The sequence below is a fragment of the Dromiciops gliroides genome, chromosome 2 (genome assembly GCF_019393635.1).
Source record: "Dromiciops gliroides isolate mDroGli1 chromosome 2, mDroGli1.pri, whole genome shotgun sequence".
Classification (NCBI taxonomy): Eukaryota; Metazoa; Chordata; class Mammalia; order Microbiotheria; family Microbiotheriidae; genus Dromiciops; species Dromiciops gliroides.
Window position 1 is genome coordinate 512,135,001 of NC_057862.1, and position 18,879 is coordinate 512,153,879.

At 34.8% G+C, this 18,879-nt stretch overlaps 1 protein-coding gene across 1 annotated transcript in view; it reads right to left on the minus strand.

Annotated features, from left to right (window-relative positions):
- CSMD1 (CUB and Sushi multiple domains 1) overlaps positions 1 to 18,879 on the minus strand; it is a 2,580,735-nt gene that overhangs the window by 183,924 nt on the left and 2,377,932 nt on the right. The window contains 1 exon segment of the mRNA XM_043985743.1: positions 4,713 to 4,898. Coding sequence (XP_043841678.1) covers positions 4,713 to 4,898 — 186 coding nt within the window.

An 18,879-nucleotide genomic window follows, 5' to 3' on the forward strand; every position in this document is an offset into this window, starting at 1 on the left:
TCTTATTTATTCTTACTCTTATATTTCTTCCCTCTGTATTCTACAATCCTGCCATACTGGTCTACTCATTATTCTGTATAGATGATACACCATCCTTCCTTTCTATGTCCTTGTATCAGTTGTCTGCCATGTTTGGAACATGCCTCAACTCTGTCTCTGGAAACTCTGGTTTCTTCAAGACTCTACTCAATGCAATATTTCTTGATAACCCAGATGCTCCCCATACTAGCTTGTACCCATTTTTATATATTCTGTATTTTCTCGCTCTCTCTCTCAATATAGATATAGACATAGACATAGATGTATGTATTGTAATGATTGGAATGACACCACCTGTTGGAGAATTACTGTAGGAAAGCTTCTCCATGAGGAGAAGGTGTCTGACAGCAAGCCATGTTGTTTGGAAGGTCAGTTCCCTAGAGTCAGGAACTGACGTTTGCTGGTGGATACTGTCAGTCAAGGCTACCAGCCAATTAGCTTGGAGCTGTGTATGTGAGTGGATGGAATGTTCCCAGTTTCACAGGAGGCTTGTGGGATGAAGGAGATGTGGCTCACTCTTTTTTTCTGAGGACTCTCATGGAGAGTGGAGCTAAAATGTGCTCTGCCTTTGATAGAGGAATCTAGGCCTTTTTTCTCTCTCTTCACCAAATTCTTATTTTCTGTAATAAATGCTTAAAAGTCTAAACTCTTGCTAAAGCTTATAATTTATTGGCAACCACTCGTTAGATATTTTATACAGACTAGTTAGAATTTTAGCCCCTTACAGATGGCTGACCACAATGAGGAAAGCTGAATCTCAATCTTTTGATCTTCCGGTTGGGTAAGAAATTTCCCCTACCCTGTACCTTTCAACTCTAAAGTTCTACTAAGTACCCGGCTGTTTTCTATTTAAATTTTCAAATGGGATTTTTCAACTCCCTAAGTACCCTATTTCTGATTTTAGATTGTTTAACCAGACAAATGGGGGATAAGATCATGTTAGTGTTTGTTTTTGTGGATTTTCTATTTTTATTTTTATTTTTGTTAGAAGAGCCAGCAAGGTGCTCACAAAAGGGAATATAAATATCCCCACCCCCCTTCCAACCATGCCTTTTTAGAGAAAGCTCTAACTCCTACAACTTTTCAAAATTGTGACACTAAGTGTTGCTCTAATTTTACATGCCTGGAGGCACTGACCCAGACTCTAGAAGCCTATATTCCCCTAGCAAGGGGGGAAGGGGAAACCAGGCCTGAGTCTGAAACCAAGCCTGATTCAAATTGTTCTGGTTCCTCTCCTCCTCTTGGGACCCCACCTCCTCCCCCTCCTCTGGCACCATCTCCTACTCCTCCCATGGCCATGCCCCTTGATCCTCCTGCCCAGGAGGTCACAGGATCTAATCCACCTTTCTCAGGTCTTGACCTTGCACATGTGCACCCTTCTCTACCTGTATTTCCAGCAAACAACCTGCCCCTGCTAAGCTATGATTTTGACTCGACCTGCTGTGGTTCTCCCAAACTAACCTTAGAAAACCCTTTAAATTCCAGATATGCTCAATTTGTTCATAATTTTGTTAATCTGCTTTTGTCTTTAATTAGTAACCTTATAAAGCATTTATATTATGAAAGGACCTACAGAGAAAATAGGAGGGGTTAAAGAATACAAACTTAAGCTGAATAAAAATGACAATCATCATCAAATTTCAGGAAGACATATTTTGCAGAAATGTATAAGTAAACAGCAAGGTATTGATATGAGTACTGGGGATTTTAGATATCGGAATCAAAAACATTCTAAATTCACTCAGAGAAATAATGTCAGTTCAGAGGTTATATAGGATTTCTATGCTATTACATCTACATTTTGAAATTAACGTAATGGGTTTATTTTCATGGAGATTTTCATGCTTTTAAGATTGTGTCTTATACTTAGCTTAAAACAAGGGGGAGAATATTTGTAAAAGCTTTTTATAGTCATGTGATCAAGTTTATATTTTGTAATACTCTTATTAATGTTAAGTTCATATTCATTTAGATTTCCCTAATTTGAATTTTATTGTCTTTTATTCTTCCATGTGTATTTTGTTGTATTTATTTATCTCTGTTTTTGAAACTATGCAAGATGGTTTTGATTTCATAATACAATATTAACTCTAGGAGTATTGTGCTCCCATATTCTAAATTGTTTGTTTGTTTTCCAACTGATTATTTGATCAAACTCTATAAAGCATTTCCCTGGCAAATTGGTTGTCATGGCAATTGTTAATTGATTCTAGAAGTATTATTTTTGATAAGCATATTTTTAAAAAAGAGGGGAACATTTGTAAAAGTTTTCTTTTTTCAAAAAAAAAGTTTTCTTTAAGATTATGTTGTGTTTTAACTTGTATTTAAATATGTTCCAGTTTTTCAAAAATGTAATTGCATACTTAATAAGAAAAAAAGTATTATTTGGAATTATTGCATATTTTTATATTATATTCTGACTCAAGGTACATTCATATTTTCTGTGATAATTATTATCCTCAATTTTTTAATCCATGTGAGACTTGGATTATGGGAATTTACCATTTAAGACATTAATTGCCTTCATTCTGAGTTATCAGATGCCAATTGGCCAAGATTCTATCCGATCACAAGAGGAATACATGCAAGAGCAGACACTGAACTGTCACATGAGGGGAGACATGCATGAAGTCAAGGTACAGCCAAGGGAACGGCTTTTGACAAACATTGAGGTTGGTTTCTCTTGGTTTAATGTTTCCCCACAATATTGTACAGATGGCTAGAAGTTTTCATCCCACCCATCTCATTCTACACCTGGCTTCTATGCCCCCTCCTTTATGCCTGATGCCATGGATGTCTCAATCCCATGCTTAAGTCTGATTCAGTTTCCTCCAAAATGTTCGGTGGCATGAAGCTATATCCCATCTACCTATTTTAATCCTGGCATATTGCATGGGCAGTATATATTGCTCAAGTGTGGGAATGCTCATATCCCATCATTTCTCTGTTCTTTTATGGTAAGCCCCATAATTATCTCAGGTGTCATGATAAATACAGTGTTGAATTTGGCCTTGACATATGTTACCACTTATATTAGATTTTTTAACTTCTCATAATGGCATGAAGATAATTAGGCAGATGATGCAAAAAGTGATGAAACAAAGATAAAAATTACTGTAGTAATATTAAGTTTTAGAGAATGTTTCAATTTTTGTTTTATTATATGTTTCATGTATAACAACTAAGATTCTGAATTCCTTTAGATATGTTTTTGAGAACTCTCATTGTTTGATTTGATTATTGACAAAGCTATTTTAAAGTTGGGTTAAGCTCAATTTTGTAGGAAAGTTTCCTGGCTGATTACCAGCATCCACACATCAACCCCTGAAAAGACTTCCATTCCACGACTACACCCAGAGGACATCCCAAGAATCATCTAAGAAAAGACTTTCAAAGACTTTAAATGAACAGTTTTGTTGTTGTTGTTGTTGTTGTTTTTCCCTTCTGTTATTATATACACCATTTGTAATGTGTATTCTCTGCAGAGGCCCACCCTCTGCAGACTGTGTCAAATTGTGGGTTCATGAGGGACCGTCCCTCTGCACATAATTTCCCCTTTCTCCATTTTCTATATTGTTATTGACATATTGTTTGTTAACATAGGGTATCATATTCTGTTGTTTTTTACTGTTTTGTCAAGGAAACACTGCATGTTCCTCGAATCAACAAAGGGGGAACTGTAACTATTGGAATGGTGCCACCTGCTGGAGAGTTACTGTAGGAAAGCTTTTCCATGGGGAGAAGGTGTCTGTGGGCAAGCCATGCAGCTTTTCTTGGCATCAGGAAGTGATGTTTGCTCGTGGGTACTGTCAATCAAGGCTACCAGCCAATTCAGCTTTGAGATGTGTGTGCAAGTGGATAGGATGTGCCCAGTTTCACACGAGGTTTGAGGGATAAAGGAGGTGGCTCACGCTTTTTTCATGAGGACTCTCATGGAGAGTGGAGCTAAAATGTGCTCTTCTTTTGATAGATAGATGAATCTAGGCCTTTCTCTCTCTCTTCACCAAATTCTTATTCTCCTTAATAAATGCTTAAAAATCTAAACTCTTGCTAAAGCTTATAATTTATTGGCAACCACTCATTAGATATTTTAGACAGACTAGCTAGAATTTTAGCCCCTTACAGTATGTATGTGTGTGTGTGTGTGTGTGTGTGTGTGTGTGTGTGTGTGTGTGTGTGTGTGTATATATATATATATATATATATAATCATGTTGTCTTCCTTTTTAGAATGCAAACTCTTTGAGGGAAAATATTGCATTTCTTTTTTTTTATATCTCCACCTCGTAGAATATATTAACTCTAGCGCATAATAAGCATTTAATAAATGCTTTTTGCTTGATGGATTGATTAATCTTCCATGGTAGGCTTCAAATCTACCAATTCCAGAATTATTTCATATAATTCCCTTTCATGTACTCTATATTCTAGCCAAAAAATAAATGAGGTACAACACAATATAATATAACAAACATAACCAATAGCTAAATACAGGGCACTGTAATACATGGTACTTTGTGCAGAGGCAGTTGGTTTAATTCTAATGCTGACAATCCTAAGACTCTAAGGTTTCATGGTATACTATAGAACCTTGAAACATTAAAATTAAAACTTCCCATGGATAATTTTCCTAGTTGAACTAGAAAGATGAGGTGAAACTATGTGAATACTTACGTTTACAGGTGGGTGGCTTTCCTTTGTTACTCCACAATCCATCTTCTTGACAAGTTGCCGTTCCTTGTTGACTAGATTCTAGCCTGAAGCCTTCATTACATTCGTAATTCACTTTACTGTCCAAAGTGAACTCATTACCCATAAATGATCCATTTCCAGGAGATTCTGGCATGCCACAGGAAACAGCTGAAAATAAGAAAAAATCTGGTTCACTAATACGCTATCAAAATGTATTTATTTCATGATTCTTTCTACTTCAAAAGCTTGTGAGGAAAGAACATTGAGAAATTTAAAGAAATGTGTGTTATTATTATTCCTAATTTTTCCCCTGGATAATTGACAAGAAAGATGTGTACCTACATTTTCAAACAATTATACACTAAACTGAGACTTCTTAAAGATTAAAGTGAATATTTTAAATATCTTTCCCTTAATGCACATTTGGATCATTGTCTTTATCATATGCCCAAATTTTAGGGCTGAAAGTCATTTTGGTGATCATTTTATCCAAACTGTTCATTCTACAGGTGGGAAAATGATGCCCATAGAGGCTGATCAACTTTTCCAAAATTCCGTTGACAGCAAAGGTAAAGCCAGGATTCTTGTTTCCTAACTCTTGTATTATTGCCATATTTCACAGTTTTTATTACCTTATTTTTCTGTTTAGTTTCTAGTATGGTTTTCTAAAACCAAAAAGAAAGATACTGCTCCTGAAATCAAGGAAATTAAAATTTAATCTAATGGAAAATTTGATCTCTAGTATCCTCTTGAGATAAAATTTATGACCAATTATCATAGAGATCCAACTGTTAACTATTTACTCTGAGATTAAAGACAGAAAAAGGTACCATTTATACCTAAATATTTATGATAGTAATTTTTATAGTAACAAAGAATTCAAAACAAAATAGATATTCATATATTGAGAAATGGCAAAATAAATGGTCACACAAAAATATAATGGATGGAATGTTACTATGCCTTAAGAAATGACAAATGCCAGTGCACATGGGGAAACTTACGAACTGAAGCAAAATGAAGTAAATGGAATGAGGGAAACAAAGACTAAAATAAAGAAAGTTAAAAAAGTGCAATTGTTCAATTATAATGACCACAATGAGAAAAAGATGAGAAAATACACATCCTTCCCATAAGAGGGAGGATACTATGATATGAGGCTGTGTATGTACTTTGCATATCAGACATGGTTGATGTATTAATTAGTTTTACTAAACTAAACTTTTTCTCTTTTATATATTTTTTTGTTTGGGTTTAAATTACAGTTGTCTTGGTAGGCAGATGAACATATCTAGAAAGGAAAGCGATATGAAAATAATATTTGAATACAATTAATAAATATTCATAAACTGGCACTTTATCAGAATTTTTATACTTTGGGGTTGGAGGAGGATTTAAACCTATGATTTCATTAGTGAGGGAGAATTATCACTGTGGGCACTGTTTCTGCGAGTGCATATCTACATTTTACTCACACCAGTACATATATATGTATCTATATTATGCCTATATGAAAATTTTTAAGACATTATTATATAGACATGTACACATATGTTTGTGTACATATGTATGCATACACACATACCTCGGTTGGTCTTTTCTATGACACACTGACACATACTAGCTGTGTAACCATCTGGATCTGAGGCAAGACTTAAGCCCAGGTCCTTCATGGCTCTGTGCTTCTGTCCATTGTACCATAATGGCAAATTATTGTTGTCAATTAATGTTATCCCAGAAAGAGTTAAGTTGACTTCCTCTGGTTCCTTAATGATTTCTAGTTGCCTCATATTCTGAATAATCTGGCTCTTCTTGCAACATCCGCACTCCACCCAAGAATTCTTTTAGCTTTTGTACAGGAAAACAATAGATGGTGGTATCATTAAATATTTCCATATATTCTAATATCTAAGGAAATTCAATCTCCACTATTTCTTTTAAAATCTTTGTCATGTAGGATTAATTTATCTTTTCTTCTGAAGAAATCTTGTTAATAATTTTCCTTGAATTCCTTTGAAACCATTTCCAGTGATCATCAATTTGGAAAAGGAACTGACTGACCAGTTTTTCCCTAACAGATTGCTATACAAAACTGTTTCACAGTAGATCATGTAAAAATTGGTGCGTTCATCACAAATTTTCTGTTTCTCTTCCTTGTTCTCAATAAGAAAGGTCAGACTGAAGGCATTAAGAGCTGAAATTTCAAATTCCTATTAAACAGGATTAAATACACAGGAGTGACTTTTGGGAATCTATTACTTTTCCAGGAAGAGAAGTAAAACTGTTAGTCAACTGTGGGCTGCACATTTCAATTCCATAGCAAATACACTTAAAATGACTCATCCTCTTCAATGTGTCTTCCCTCAAGATGGAATTGGGTGGCTCAATGGTGGCTGTAATGGTTCCAGATGGAGGTATTCAAGGACTTCTGACATGGGCCCTGTAGTTGTTCCAAAATTTTTGTAAAAAACACTTTGGTGGGGAGCATCTAGGTGGTGCAGTGGATAAAGCACTGGCCCTGGATTCAGGAGGACCTGAGTTCAAATCTGACCTCACACAAGTGGCACTTGCTAGCTGTGTGACCCTGAGCAAGTCACTTAACCCTCACTGCCCTGCACCCCCAAAAAACAAAACAAAACAAACAAAATACTTTTTTCAAATATCAGAAATTGGAGATTAGCAGGTCCAGTAAATGAGGGATTCTGGATTTGAATCCTGCCTCTGCACCTGGTTCCCAGGGTGCCTTCATATGAATCCCTACCCTCATCCACAGGATCCCAGTTTCCTCCTTTGAAAGCTGTCTTCACCACTCTGACGTCTCCTCCTCAGTTAATTGGGGGCCAAAGCTTGCTGTTGCCAGACCCCATAGGAAGGTACATGCAGAGGGGCCTTCTGTTCACTTGCTGTCATCTGTGATGGTATCCCACAGAGCCATTTTAAGATTTAACAAAATACTTACTTTCCAATAGGCATGTAAAGTAGGCAGTGAAGGAATTATTATCCACTTTAGACACGAGAGAAACCTGGGTCGCAGAGAAGTGCAGTGATCTGGCATTTGGAATCCTGGCTCAGTGGTCTTCCCATGATACCACATGGTCTCTTGATTAAGAGAATTGCAGACCCATTAGCAAAATTAAATGTTCAAAATATTCACCTTTGACTTTTCTGACTTTCTTTTGTTTTAAAAAAAAAGTGGTTGGTTAACATATGCAAATTTTTCATCTTGCTGCTAGTTAGAATGCATCCAATGTAGTCAATTTCTTCTTGGATAATACCACTTTGAGCTGGCACTGTTCCAATATTTTCTGGGTTTTTTTCCTCATCACTTTCCTTCAGATAATCTTTTGTTCATGCTCACAAACCTTAATTTCTCTTCCACTCAGTGAAGCAAGTCTAACATCCAGCTCCCATTTATTTCTGTTAGGTGGTAAGCACAACATCAAGTGACACTTCTCTGACAGGTTAATTGGAAAAAGTGAAATTCTAGAAATATGTACAAAGTCTCTCCCAATAAGGCTTTAATGATGTTCTTAATTCTGTTTTTTAAAATTGTTCCCTGCTTTTCCAGGGTACTCAATACTGAAACTAAAGACCTTTTGTGAAAAGAGATTCTTGGCTGAGCCATGGACAATCATTAGGAAGTACTTCCATTACTCTACAAGAAACCTTGGACTTTGACTTATTAACATCTTGTAAATCAAAAATGCATTCCTCTATACAATAAAGTGCATTACTATTTAGCAATACAAAGTTATATAACAATAAATAGCTTTATTTCCTTGGAGGAAAAAAAGAGACATTCTTGGTAGAAAGATGAGAAAGAATATTCATGACCTGCTTTTCAACCAGGAACACTTTATCAGTGTTATAACATTTTTTTTACATTAGGTGAAATAAATAATTCACTTCAATTCAAGAAACACATATTTAATTAGTCTCATATGCTGCATGCTAGGGATAGAGATAACTAAATGGCCTAGTGGAAAAAGGTCTGAACTTTGAATTGAGAATTGAATTTGAATCATGCTTCAGAGACATGCTAGCTATATGACCAAGAAAGTCACTTATCTTCCCAGCTTGTTTTCCCATTTCTAAAATGGGGATAATATTACCTGCCTAAAAGTATCATGAGTCTCAAATGACATAAAATGTATATTTTGTAAACCTTAAAGACCTATATAAATTCTAGCTACTACTTGTATTATACAAAGCCAAGATTCAGTCAATCAAAAAACATTTAAGCTTTTACTATGAGCCAGGCACTATGTTAAGCTCTGAGGATACTGTGATGGGTAAAATTAAATGTGTGTAGTTACCCTATCTGTCCCTTGTGGGGAAAGCTAACTAGGACAACAGTTTAACAGTTTAGGTATTAAACATTTATTAAAATATATTAGAAAACAAGTGTCTCTGAAAGAATAGGAAAATCTAACCTACCCTGGAGGAGAAATCAGAGATATCAACCTCACAGGGTTCCAACCACCCACTCCCCAAACCACCTGCCTTACACACTTCTTCAAGATGATTGGTTGAGGGTGGTCACATGCTCACACAGCACGGGGCCTTTGAAATATTAATAATATTCTCACAATACAAAGATGGAAACTAAATAGAACTAACTTAATTTACATTCTATGGGGTATGGGAGGAGGATATGAGTCAGAGAACAATATGAAAACAAGTTAATAAAAATAATGTAAAAGATTTGAAAGATAAAATGCTAAAAAAAAAAGGAGTTAGAGCAAGCCTTTCCCTCCTACTCAGATTTCTCATAGCACTTTGTCATCTAAAACTCTCATTTAAAACTTATCATATCTCTTATCCTACATACTTTGTAAGGCAGTTGCTTTTGTGTGTTTTTCTTTACCCTATTAGATTGCAGTCCTTGAAAGCAGGGTCTGTGTAACATCTGTTTCTATTTCCAGAATTTTATTTCGTGAATGAACTTTTTCTCACTATGTGGACATAATATGTTCATTTTTTAAAATTGTCCTTGAGACAAAAATCTGCAAGAGTATGAAATTTAGGGTGCCAGTGAAAGGACAGAGTAACCACAGAACTACTCCAACCACGGGGACAGTCATGCTGGAAAAGAAGGGGAGGGACTCTTCAGAGAGTATGGTCAGACTTCAGGGCCTTGTAGAGGAGGAAGAAACCTCACCTTAAAAAGGGAGCATCATTGCAATGTGATCCTCAGAGTCATTCACCAAAGATAGTAACAACATATTCAATTCCACTCATTTTATAGATATGATAACTGAGGGCAAGAGGTTTTAGTGGCTTATCCAAAAATCATACAGGTGGTGTCCTAAGCAAGATTTGAACATAAGACCTGTGACTGTAGAGTCAGTGTTCTTTCTACTGGAACATGCTGCTTTCCACCAAAGCCTATTACATCATGTCAGTAGAGACCCTCTTCACCTCATCCTTGGATAATTATAACTACCTCTCATTGACATCCCTGACTTTGGTCCCTTTCTCCTATTCAATTCATACAACATTCCACTGCTAGATTAGTTTCTTCAGACCACTTTTATCATGAAACTTCTTTGTGTGAAACCAACGAACTAAAAAACAAACAAACAAACAATAATGCCAACAACAAAAACTACAAACAGAAAAACTTAATAAGACAGAAAATGGAAAAGATATGACAGTTTCTTTAAAAACCTATTTATCATTTGTGACTGAGAAACCACAACATTTGAACATTAATACTTCAGTCTGCAATGTACACTTAAGTCAGTAAAGTTCTTCAGTCAACCAGAATTTATGTCTACTTTGTCCCAGGCCCTGTGCTAATTTCAGATAGAAAGTAAAGCAAAACAAGAAATAATAAGTACGACCTCCACCACCACCACCAAAACAACACTACCCCTGTCCATGTTGTAAAATAATGTATATTCTAATGAGAAAAACAATATGTAGATAATTAGATACACATGTGTCATAATCAGGGTAGATGGTAGTTGATCACTGGAGAGATGTGAAAAGGGAGGCTGAACTGGATCATATATATATATATATATATATATATATATATATATATATATATATATATGGAGAGAGAGAGAGAGAGAGAGAGAGAGAGAGAGAATGTCTAGAGTAAGTGGCATAAGTTTAAAAGTATTGAGGGGTCATTTTATAAGTTATATCAAGGATGGAAAAGTATGATACAAAAGATGTTTGAGAAAATATCAACAAGTACCAACCCTTAGACATACTTTCTGATCATTTATACAATCTTTATATGAATTATCTGTACATGTATTGAGAATACTCCTAAGGAAAATATGAGTAAAAAGGAAGCAGGTTGTTAAAAATAGCTTTCTATGGCAGACTAAATCTTATATTCATAGAATTGAAGGAAAAGTCAAGATCCCTATTTATTATTTGTTGATTACAATCCCCTTTTTTCCCCTTCCACCAGGGCCTAAAAGCCTTTTTTTTTCAAGAATAGGAAACTGCATATGTCAAAATCAAATAAAATTAGCAAGTTGGTCTAGAAGTGTATTCCCATACTCTGAGGGCTTTAATTATTATTGGTCCTCCCTTTTCCTTTCCTTTTAACTTAGGGAAAGAAAGCAGCACCCAGGCTTAAGAGCTTTCTGGTTATTTACCTCAAAGTAGGCCTAAGATTAGAAGATGAATGCTTGACAAAGCTCCCCTTTGTTGTGGAAGATATACTATGCAAACTTCAAATAGAAGATAATATAGAGAGCTAGAAAAGGCCTCCTTAGTGATCATCTTGTTCACTTTCTTCATTTTATAGATGAAGAACATGAGCCTCAAAGAAGTTAAATCTCTTGTCTAAGGTTACATGGGTAACTGGCATATAGTAAGCACTTATTAAAAGTTTATTGTTTGATGGAACCCCAATCTTCTGGATCCAAATCCTGGATTGCACTGAGGGATTCTGTATTGATAGTGAGGTCCTAAAACTGTTCCTTTTGCAGAGAATATTGTGGAACAAGTCCAAGGACACATGGTGACTTCCTTGGTGACATCCACTGATGCATAATCAAAAGAATTTCACCAAAGAGGAAGTCATACAGGAAAAATTAAAAAGATGAAAAAATACTTATTATAATATGACTTATAGTTGAATTTCCAGTCCACTGGATTCATACATATGTCTTAGACAAAGACTAAAGGTGGAAAATAATTTGGATGAAGAATTGAATGCCTCAGGCATTTGACACTTACTAGCTGTGTGACCCTAGGCAAGTCACTTAACCTTCATTGCCCTGCAAAAGCAAACAAACAAAACCTTTAAAAAAAAGAAAAGAAAAGAAATGGCATAACGGATATTTTGGAGGAAAGGTATGACTGGGAAAGGAATTGGGCTGGTCCAGTGGCATATGCCTCAGTACTCTAAAAAGGTCTCCAGCATACTGGAGTGGATCTTCTATAGACAGCTTATGGAAGATAAGAAGATAGAAAAAAAATTTTTATTGGTAACAATGGGCAGAATATCCATACTAATGAGATCACAAATTCACTAAAATACTGTTGTATAAAGAAATTCTAACAGTTTGAGCTACCTAGTAATGTGATGAGGTGATTCATAAAGTAGTGAGGCAACAAGCTGGCATGGTAGATACAGTGCCAAACCTAGAATCTGAAAGACCAAAGTTCAAATCCAGCCTCAAACATGCACAGGGATTATGTGACCCTATCACTAAACCTCTCAGCTTCAGTTTCCTTTTCTGTAAAATGGAGATAATAATATCACCTACCTCCCAATGTTGTGAAAATTGAATTAGATAATACTGAAAAAGCATTTCACAAAACCTAAATTACTAAATACATGTTGGCTATTATTATTAACACGATATTTAATAGGAAGAAATAAAGTATAAATGATAACTATCATTATGATGACGATAAGGTACTTGATTGCCAAAAGTGATTAAATTACTACAAATGAGGTTAATATTTAATTCCACAAATATTATTTATGCACTAAGAACTTAATAGTTTGATAAGAAATGTTCATTTATTCAATTCAGCAAGCATTTATCAGTTGTCTATTTTGTACAAGGTGACATATTAGGTTCAATCAATCAACAAGTATGTACTACCACTGTGCACCCAGCACTACGGTAGATGCTGAGGATATAAATAAAAAGAATGAAACAATCCCAGCTTAGTAAATTCTGGGTTTTGTTTTATTTTGATTGGGTTTCATATTTGGCCCGAAACTGGTTTCCTTTCAGTGGGGAACTCTGGGTATGGAAATTACCTCCATCAATGTAGATAAGCAGTTTTCTATAACTCATATACTTAAATATAACTGATACATTGTTTAAAATATATTGTTTAAAACTTTTCAAAATATCTTAATTACATTATTTTATTTGAGTCTCAAAAACACCCTGTGAAATAAGAACAACAATTATTATTTTCTCCTTTTTATAGATAAGGAAATTGAGCCTCAATTAGTCTAAGGCCTTTGCCCCTGTTCCTGTAACTAGGAGATGTCTGATTCAGGAATAAAAGTCAGGTCTTCCTGACTCCATGTGTAGGACTATCCCATGCAACATATTAGAAAATTGCCTGGGTCATTGAGAGGTTAATGCATTTCTCTCTGTTCACATTGCTAGGAAATAATAAAGACAGGCCTTAAATCCTGGCTTCTAGGCATTAGGGATACAAAAAACTTAAATGAAAAAGCCCTTTTACTTAAGGATTTTCTTTTCTAAGGGGTTTGTTAATGACATAAAAAAGACTATCCCACACTAGGTAAGCATCTGTACTGATAACCTCAAGGGTCTCTTCCAACTCAGACTCCATGAGGCTCAAAGGATGCTAGTAATGGTTAGCTAAGAGAAAAGATAGTTTTGGTTTTATCACAGGGTAGGAGCATATCTTTTCCATAAGCACCTAAATGAGCTTGTCATACAACTGCCACTTGAAAAATAAAAGCCTACCTTGACAAAATGCAGCACCTATTCTTGTTAAAAACACTAGAGAGCATAGGAAAGCTAATCTTAAAATAAGTGATATTTATCTAAAACCATCAGCATTATTTTTTTTTTAGTGAGGCAATTGGGGTTAAGTGACTTTCCCAGGGTCACACAGCTAGTAAGTGTTAAGTGTCTGAGGTCAGATTTGAACTCAGGTACTCCTGACTCCAGGGTCGGTGCTCTATCCACTGCACCACCTAGCTGCCCCTTCCAGCATTATCTTTAATGGAGATAAGTAGAAGCCTTGCCAATACCATCAAGAGGAGTATTGGGCAAGGATGCCCATTATCACCTCTATTATTTAATACTGTACTAGAAATGTTAGCTATAGCAATAAGAAAAGAAAGAAATTCAAGAAATTAGAAACCAAAATTATCACTCTTTTCAGATGATAAGACGTTATACTTAGAAAATCCTAGAGAATCAACTAAAAAATTACTTGAAATTATTAACAACAGTAGTAAAGTTGCAGGATACAAAATAAAACCACATAAATCATCAGCATTTCTATATATCATCAACAATGTCCAGCAACAACAAGTAGAAAGAGAACTTCCATTTAAAATATCTGTGGACCAGAACTATAAAAGCCTTTTCATTCCAATAAAGTCAGATCTAAAAAACTGGAAAAAATATTAATTACTCATAAGTAGACTGAGCCAATATAATAAAAATGATAATCTTACCTAAGTTAATTTATTTATTTAGTGTTATACCAGTCAAACTATCAAAAATATTTTATAGAACTAGAAAAAATAATAAGAAAATTCATTTGAAAGAACAAAATCTCAAGGATATCAAGGGAATCAATGAAAAAAATACAAAAGAAGGTCATCTAAGAGGAACAGATCTCAAACTATATTATAAAGTGGTAATAATCAAAATAATCTAGTACTGGCTAAGAAATAAAGAGGTGGATCAGTGGAATAGAATAGGTACAAATTATTCTACAGTAAATGACTAAAGTTCCAAGTTTTGGGGGCAAAAACTCATTTTTTGACAAAAAATGCTGGGAAAATTTGAAACAGTATGGCAGAAACAAGGTACAGACCAAGATCTCACACTGTATAGTAAAATAAGGTAAAATGGGTATATAATTTACACATAAAGGGTGAAACCATAAGCAAATTAAAAGAGTGTGGAATAGTTTATCTATTAGATTTATGGAAAGAGGATGAATGTATGACCAAAGAGCATATAGAGAGCAGAACAAAATATAAAATAGATAATTTTGATTATATAAAATTAAAAAGGTTTTGCACAAATAAAACTAATATAACCAAGATTTATAAGGGAAGCAGAAGACTGGGAAAGAATTTTTGAAACAATTGTATCTGATAAAAGCCTCATTTCTCAAATATATAGAGAACTGAGTCAAACTTATAAAAATACAAGTCATTCTCCAATTGATAAATGGTTAAAGGATATGAACAAGCAGTTTTCAGACAAAGAAATCAAAGCTATCTATAATCATATGAAAAAATGCTCTAGGTCACTATTGCTCAGAGAAATGCAAATTAAGACAACTCTGAGGTATCACCTCAAACCTTTCAGAGTGGCAAATATAAAAAAAAAGGACAATATTGGATGTTGGAGGGGATGTGGAAAAATTGGGCTGCTAATCCACTGTTGATGGAGTTGTGAAAAGAGCCTACCATTCTGGAGAGCAATTTGGAACTATGCCCAAAGGACCATCAAAGAGTGCATACCCTTTGATCCAACAATACCACTGTTAGGTTTATAGCACAAAGACATCCCCCCAAATAGAAAAAGACATATTTGTACAAAAATAATTATAGTATCTATTTTTGTGGTACCTAAGAGTTGGAAATCAAAGGAATGCCTATCAATTAGGGGATGGCTAAACAAACTGGGGTTTATGATGGTGATGGAAAATTATTGTGCTATAAGAAATGACAAACAGGATGACTTCAGAAAGGCCTGGAAAGACTTGTATGAACTGATGTATAGTGAAGTAAGCTGAACCAAGAGAATGTTGTGCACAGTGACAGCAATATTGTTTGATGAAAAACTGTGAATTACTTAACTATTCTCAACAATACAATGATCCAAGACAATCCCAAAGGACTATTGATGAAACATACTATGCACCTCCAAAGAAAGTACTGATATTGATTGAACACAGACCGAAGCATGCTAATTCTCACTTTCTTTCATTTTTTTATTTTATTCAAATTTTCTTATACAAAATGACTAACATGGCAATGTTTTGCATAATTGCACATGTATAACCTATATCTGATTGCTTACCACTTCAGGGAGGGGTAAAGGGAGATATGGTATGCTAGATTTCACAGTGGATAGAACTTTAGACCTAGAGTCAGGAAGACCTGAGTTCAAATATGCCTTCTGAGTTCAAATCTAGCTTCAGACTCTTACTAGCTATATGGCTTTGGATAAGTTATTGATCCTGTTTGCCTCAGTTTCCTCATCTATAAAATGAGATGGGGCGGCTAGGTGGCACAGTGGATTAAGCACCGGCCCTGGATTCAGGAGTACCTGAGTTCAAATCCGGCCTCAGACACTTGACACTTACTAGCTGTGTGACCCTGGGCAAGTCACTTAACCCCAATCGCCCCGCAAAATAAATAAAATAAAATAAAATAAAATAAAATAAAATGAGATAGATAAGGAAATGACAAGCTACTACAGGATCTTAGCTAAGAAAACCCCAAATGGGGTCACAAAGAGTCAGATATGACTGAAACAACAAAAGGGAAAAAATCCATAGATGACTCATTTAGTCATATGTCTAGAATCACACCAAATATATACATGAAGGGGAATGAAGTTTCTTTGAAAAATCATTTTGGCCTTCTGATCCAGTTTACTAAAGGTCAAAAGACAAGAGCTACAAAGAATATCATGTAAAAACATCTCATCTATTTGGTCAGTCATCAAATAATCGATCTTACTGGGGTTTGGAATGGAATGACACATTTTTCATGAATCAATTAGATATTTTGATGTTATGTCTGTATCATATCAGGTTCCAGCTGTGAACACTCCACCTACTAATTTCCCAGCTTAGATTTCATTTTCTTCTTAAAGCATTCCCTGATATCTTAAGTATATAACATACTACCCATTTGAAATCATGTAACTCTTTGCAACTCTCTAAGCCATTTATTATGTGTTGATATATATTATTGCCATCTATAGTGGTTTCTCATTCCTATATTAAAGTGCAAAGTAGATAAAGACAAAGCTTGTGATTTAATTAAACTTTATATTTCCCAAGTGCCTTGTACAGTCTCTGAATGTTGAAGTCATTTATTTTGAATTTTTAGGGTTTTTTTGTTTGTTTTTGCTTGAAGGCATTTAGTAAAGCTTTGTTGATAAATGAATTAATGAAGTAAACTGGAAGTGTCTCTAACCAATAAACATTTCTCCAATTCCACAAACAATATGAATGTATCACAAATAAATGGAAAATATAAAAAATGAATAATTATTTATGACCTAGTGGTGTTAGTAGGAAATTAATAGAAACACTGGTGAACAGAAAATAATTATTCTCAATGTATCTAATGGCATAATCTTATTTTTTATCAGATTTTCAGAAGTGATAATGAACCAACAAGGTCATTTACATCAAAGATTTGGCCTCTTGCAATGCTGTACAATTTAGGTTATGTAATCCTATAGATGACATCAGCCTATCACATTGAAAAACATACAATAACTGTCAGAGATTATTGGAAAGTGAAACCTAATTGGCTGATACATAAAGTATGGAATAAAATTTACATAATTTAAGACAGATGTGAGAAGAATGAATTCACAAAATTAGAGTCAAAAGGTAAAGAGAGTAAGGGGAGAACATTCAACATAAAGGACATAACAAAAAACAATGATACAGAAATGGGAAACTATTTGACTGGAATGTAGTGTACATTACAGGATACATCGCAAAATGAATAAATGAATGAAAAAGAATTTATTATGCATTAACTATGTGCCAAACACTGTACTGGGGATACAAGAAGAACAAGTAAAAGAGTCTCTGCTCTTTTGGAGCTCATACTCCAATCAGGAGAAAAAAATATGGTTATCTTACCACTATTCAAGAACTGGTAGGATATCTCCTTAGCATTAAAATTAAATACACTTTGAAATCAATACCCACCACTAAAAGGCCTACAGTCTGGTGTTAGCCCTGACTATTAATTAGTTGTCTAAAACTGAGTAAGTCATTAACTTCTCTTGGCCTTGGCTTCCTTGTCTATAACCCTCTTTAACATTCTATGTTTCTTGGGGATCAGTTAGATGGTGCAGTGGATAAAGCACCAGCCCTGGATTCAGGAGGACCTGAGTTCAAATCTGGCCTCAGAGACTTGACACTTACTAGCTGTGTGACCTTGGGCAAATCACTTAACCCTCATTCCCTCAATCCCCCCTAAAAAAAAAAGATATAAAAAATTTTTATGATTCTTATTTTAAATTTATTTATTTATTTTTGCTGGGCTATGGGGGTTAAGTGACTTGCCCAGGGTCACACAGCTAGTGTCAAGTGTCTGAGGCCGGATTTGAACTCAGGTACTCCTGAATCCAGGGCTGGTGCTTTATCCACTGCGCCACCTAGCTGCCCCTGATTCTTAAGATAAAGCTCTAGATGTATGATGGCAGATGTAAAGAATATTGAAGGCCCTGAAATTCAAAATATCCCTAAGTTTATGATGACTTATTTACTCAAATTCTTAGCTAAATTATACTTTTTTTACCTTATTTATTATTTCTTCTAGTGTCCAGATGATCAAACAACTTCAACTTGGTGGAACTGTTTATTTGAATTTTGAATCAGGGAAGAGATTAAAATGATGTTTGGGTTTTTCTCCTTGGAGAAATTTTAGAGCCATAAACACTTTTTCTCATGAAAGTTCAGACAAGTATAATTTTGAATGTCATTGAAATATTCCATTTAACAAAACTGAATTAATAAAAAAAGCATTTATTAGGTGTTGTTATTTTCCAGGCCCTGGACTAAGTGCTGGGGATAACTGATACAAAAAGCAAGACAGTACCTATCATGCAATATTATAACATATAGGTCTCTATGTGACTTAAATTGGCTTTACCTCACCAGATAATGGCTTGCTATTAGGTATGTAAAATATAATCTCCTAGAGGAAACTGAGGCAGGCAGAGATTAAGTCACT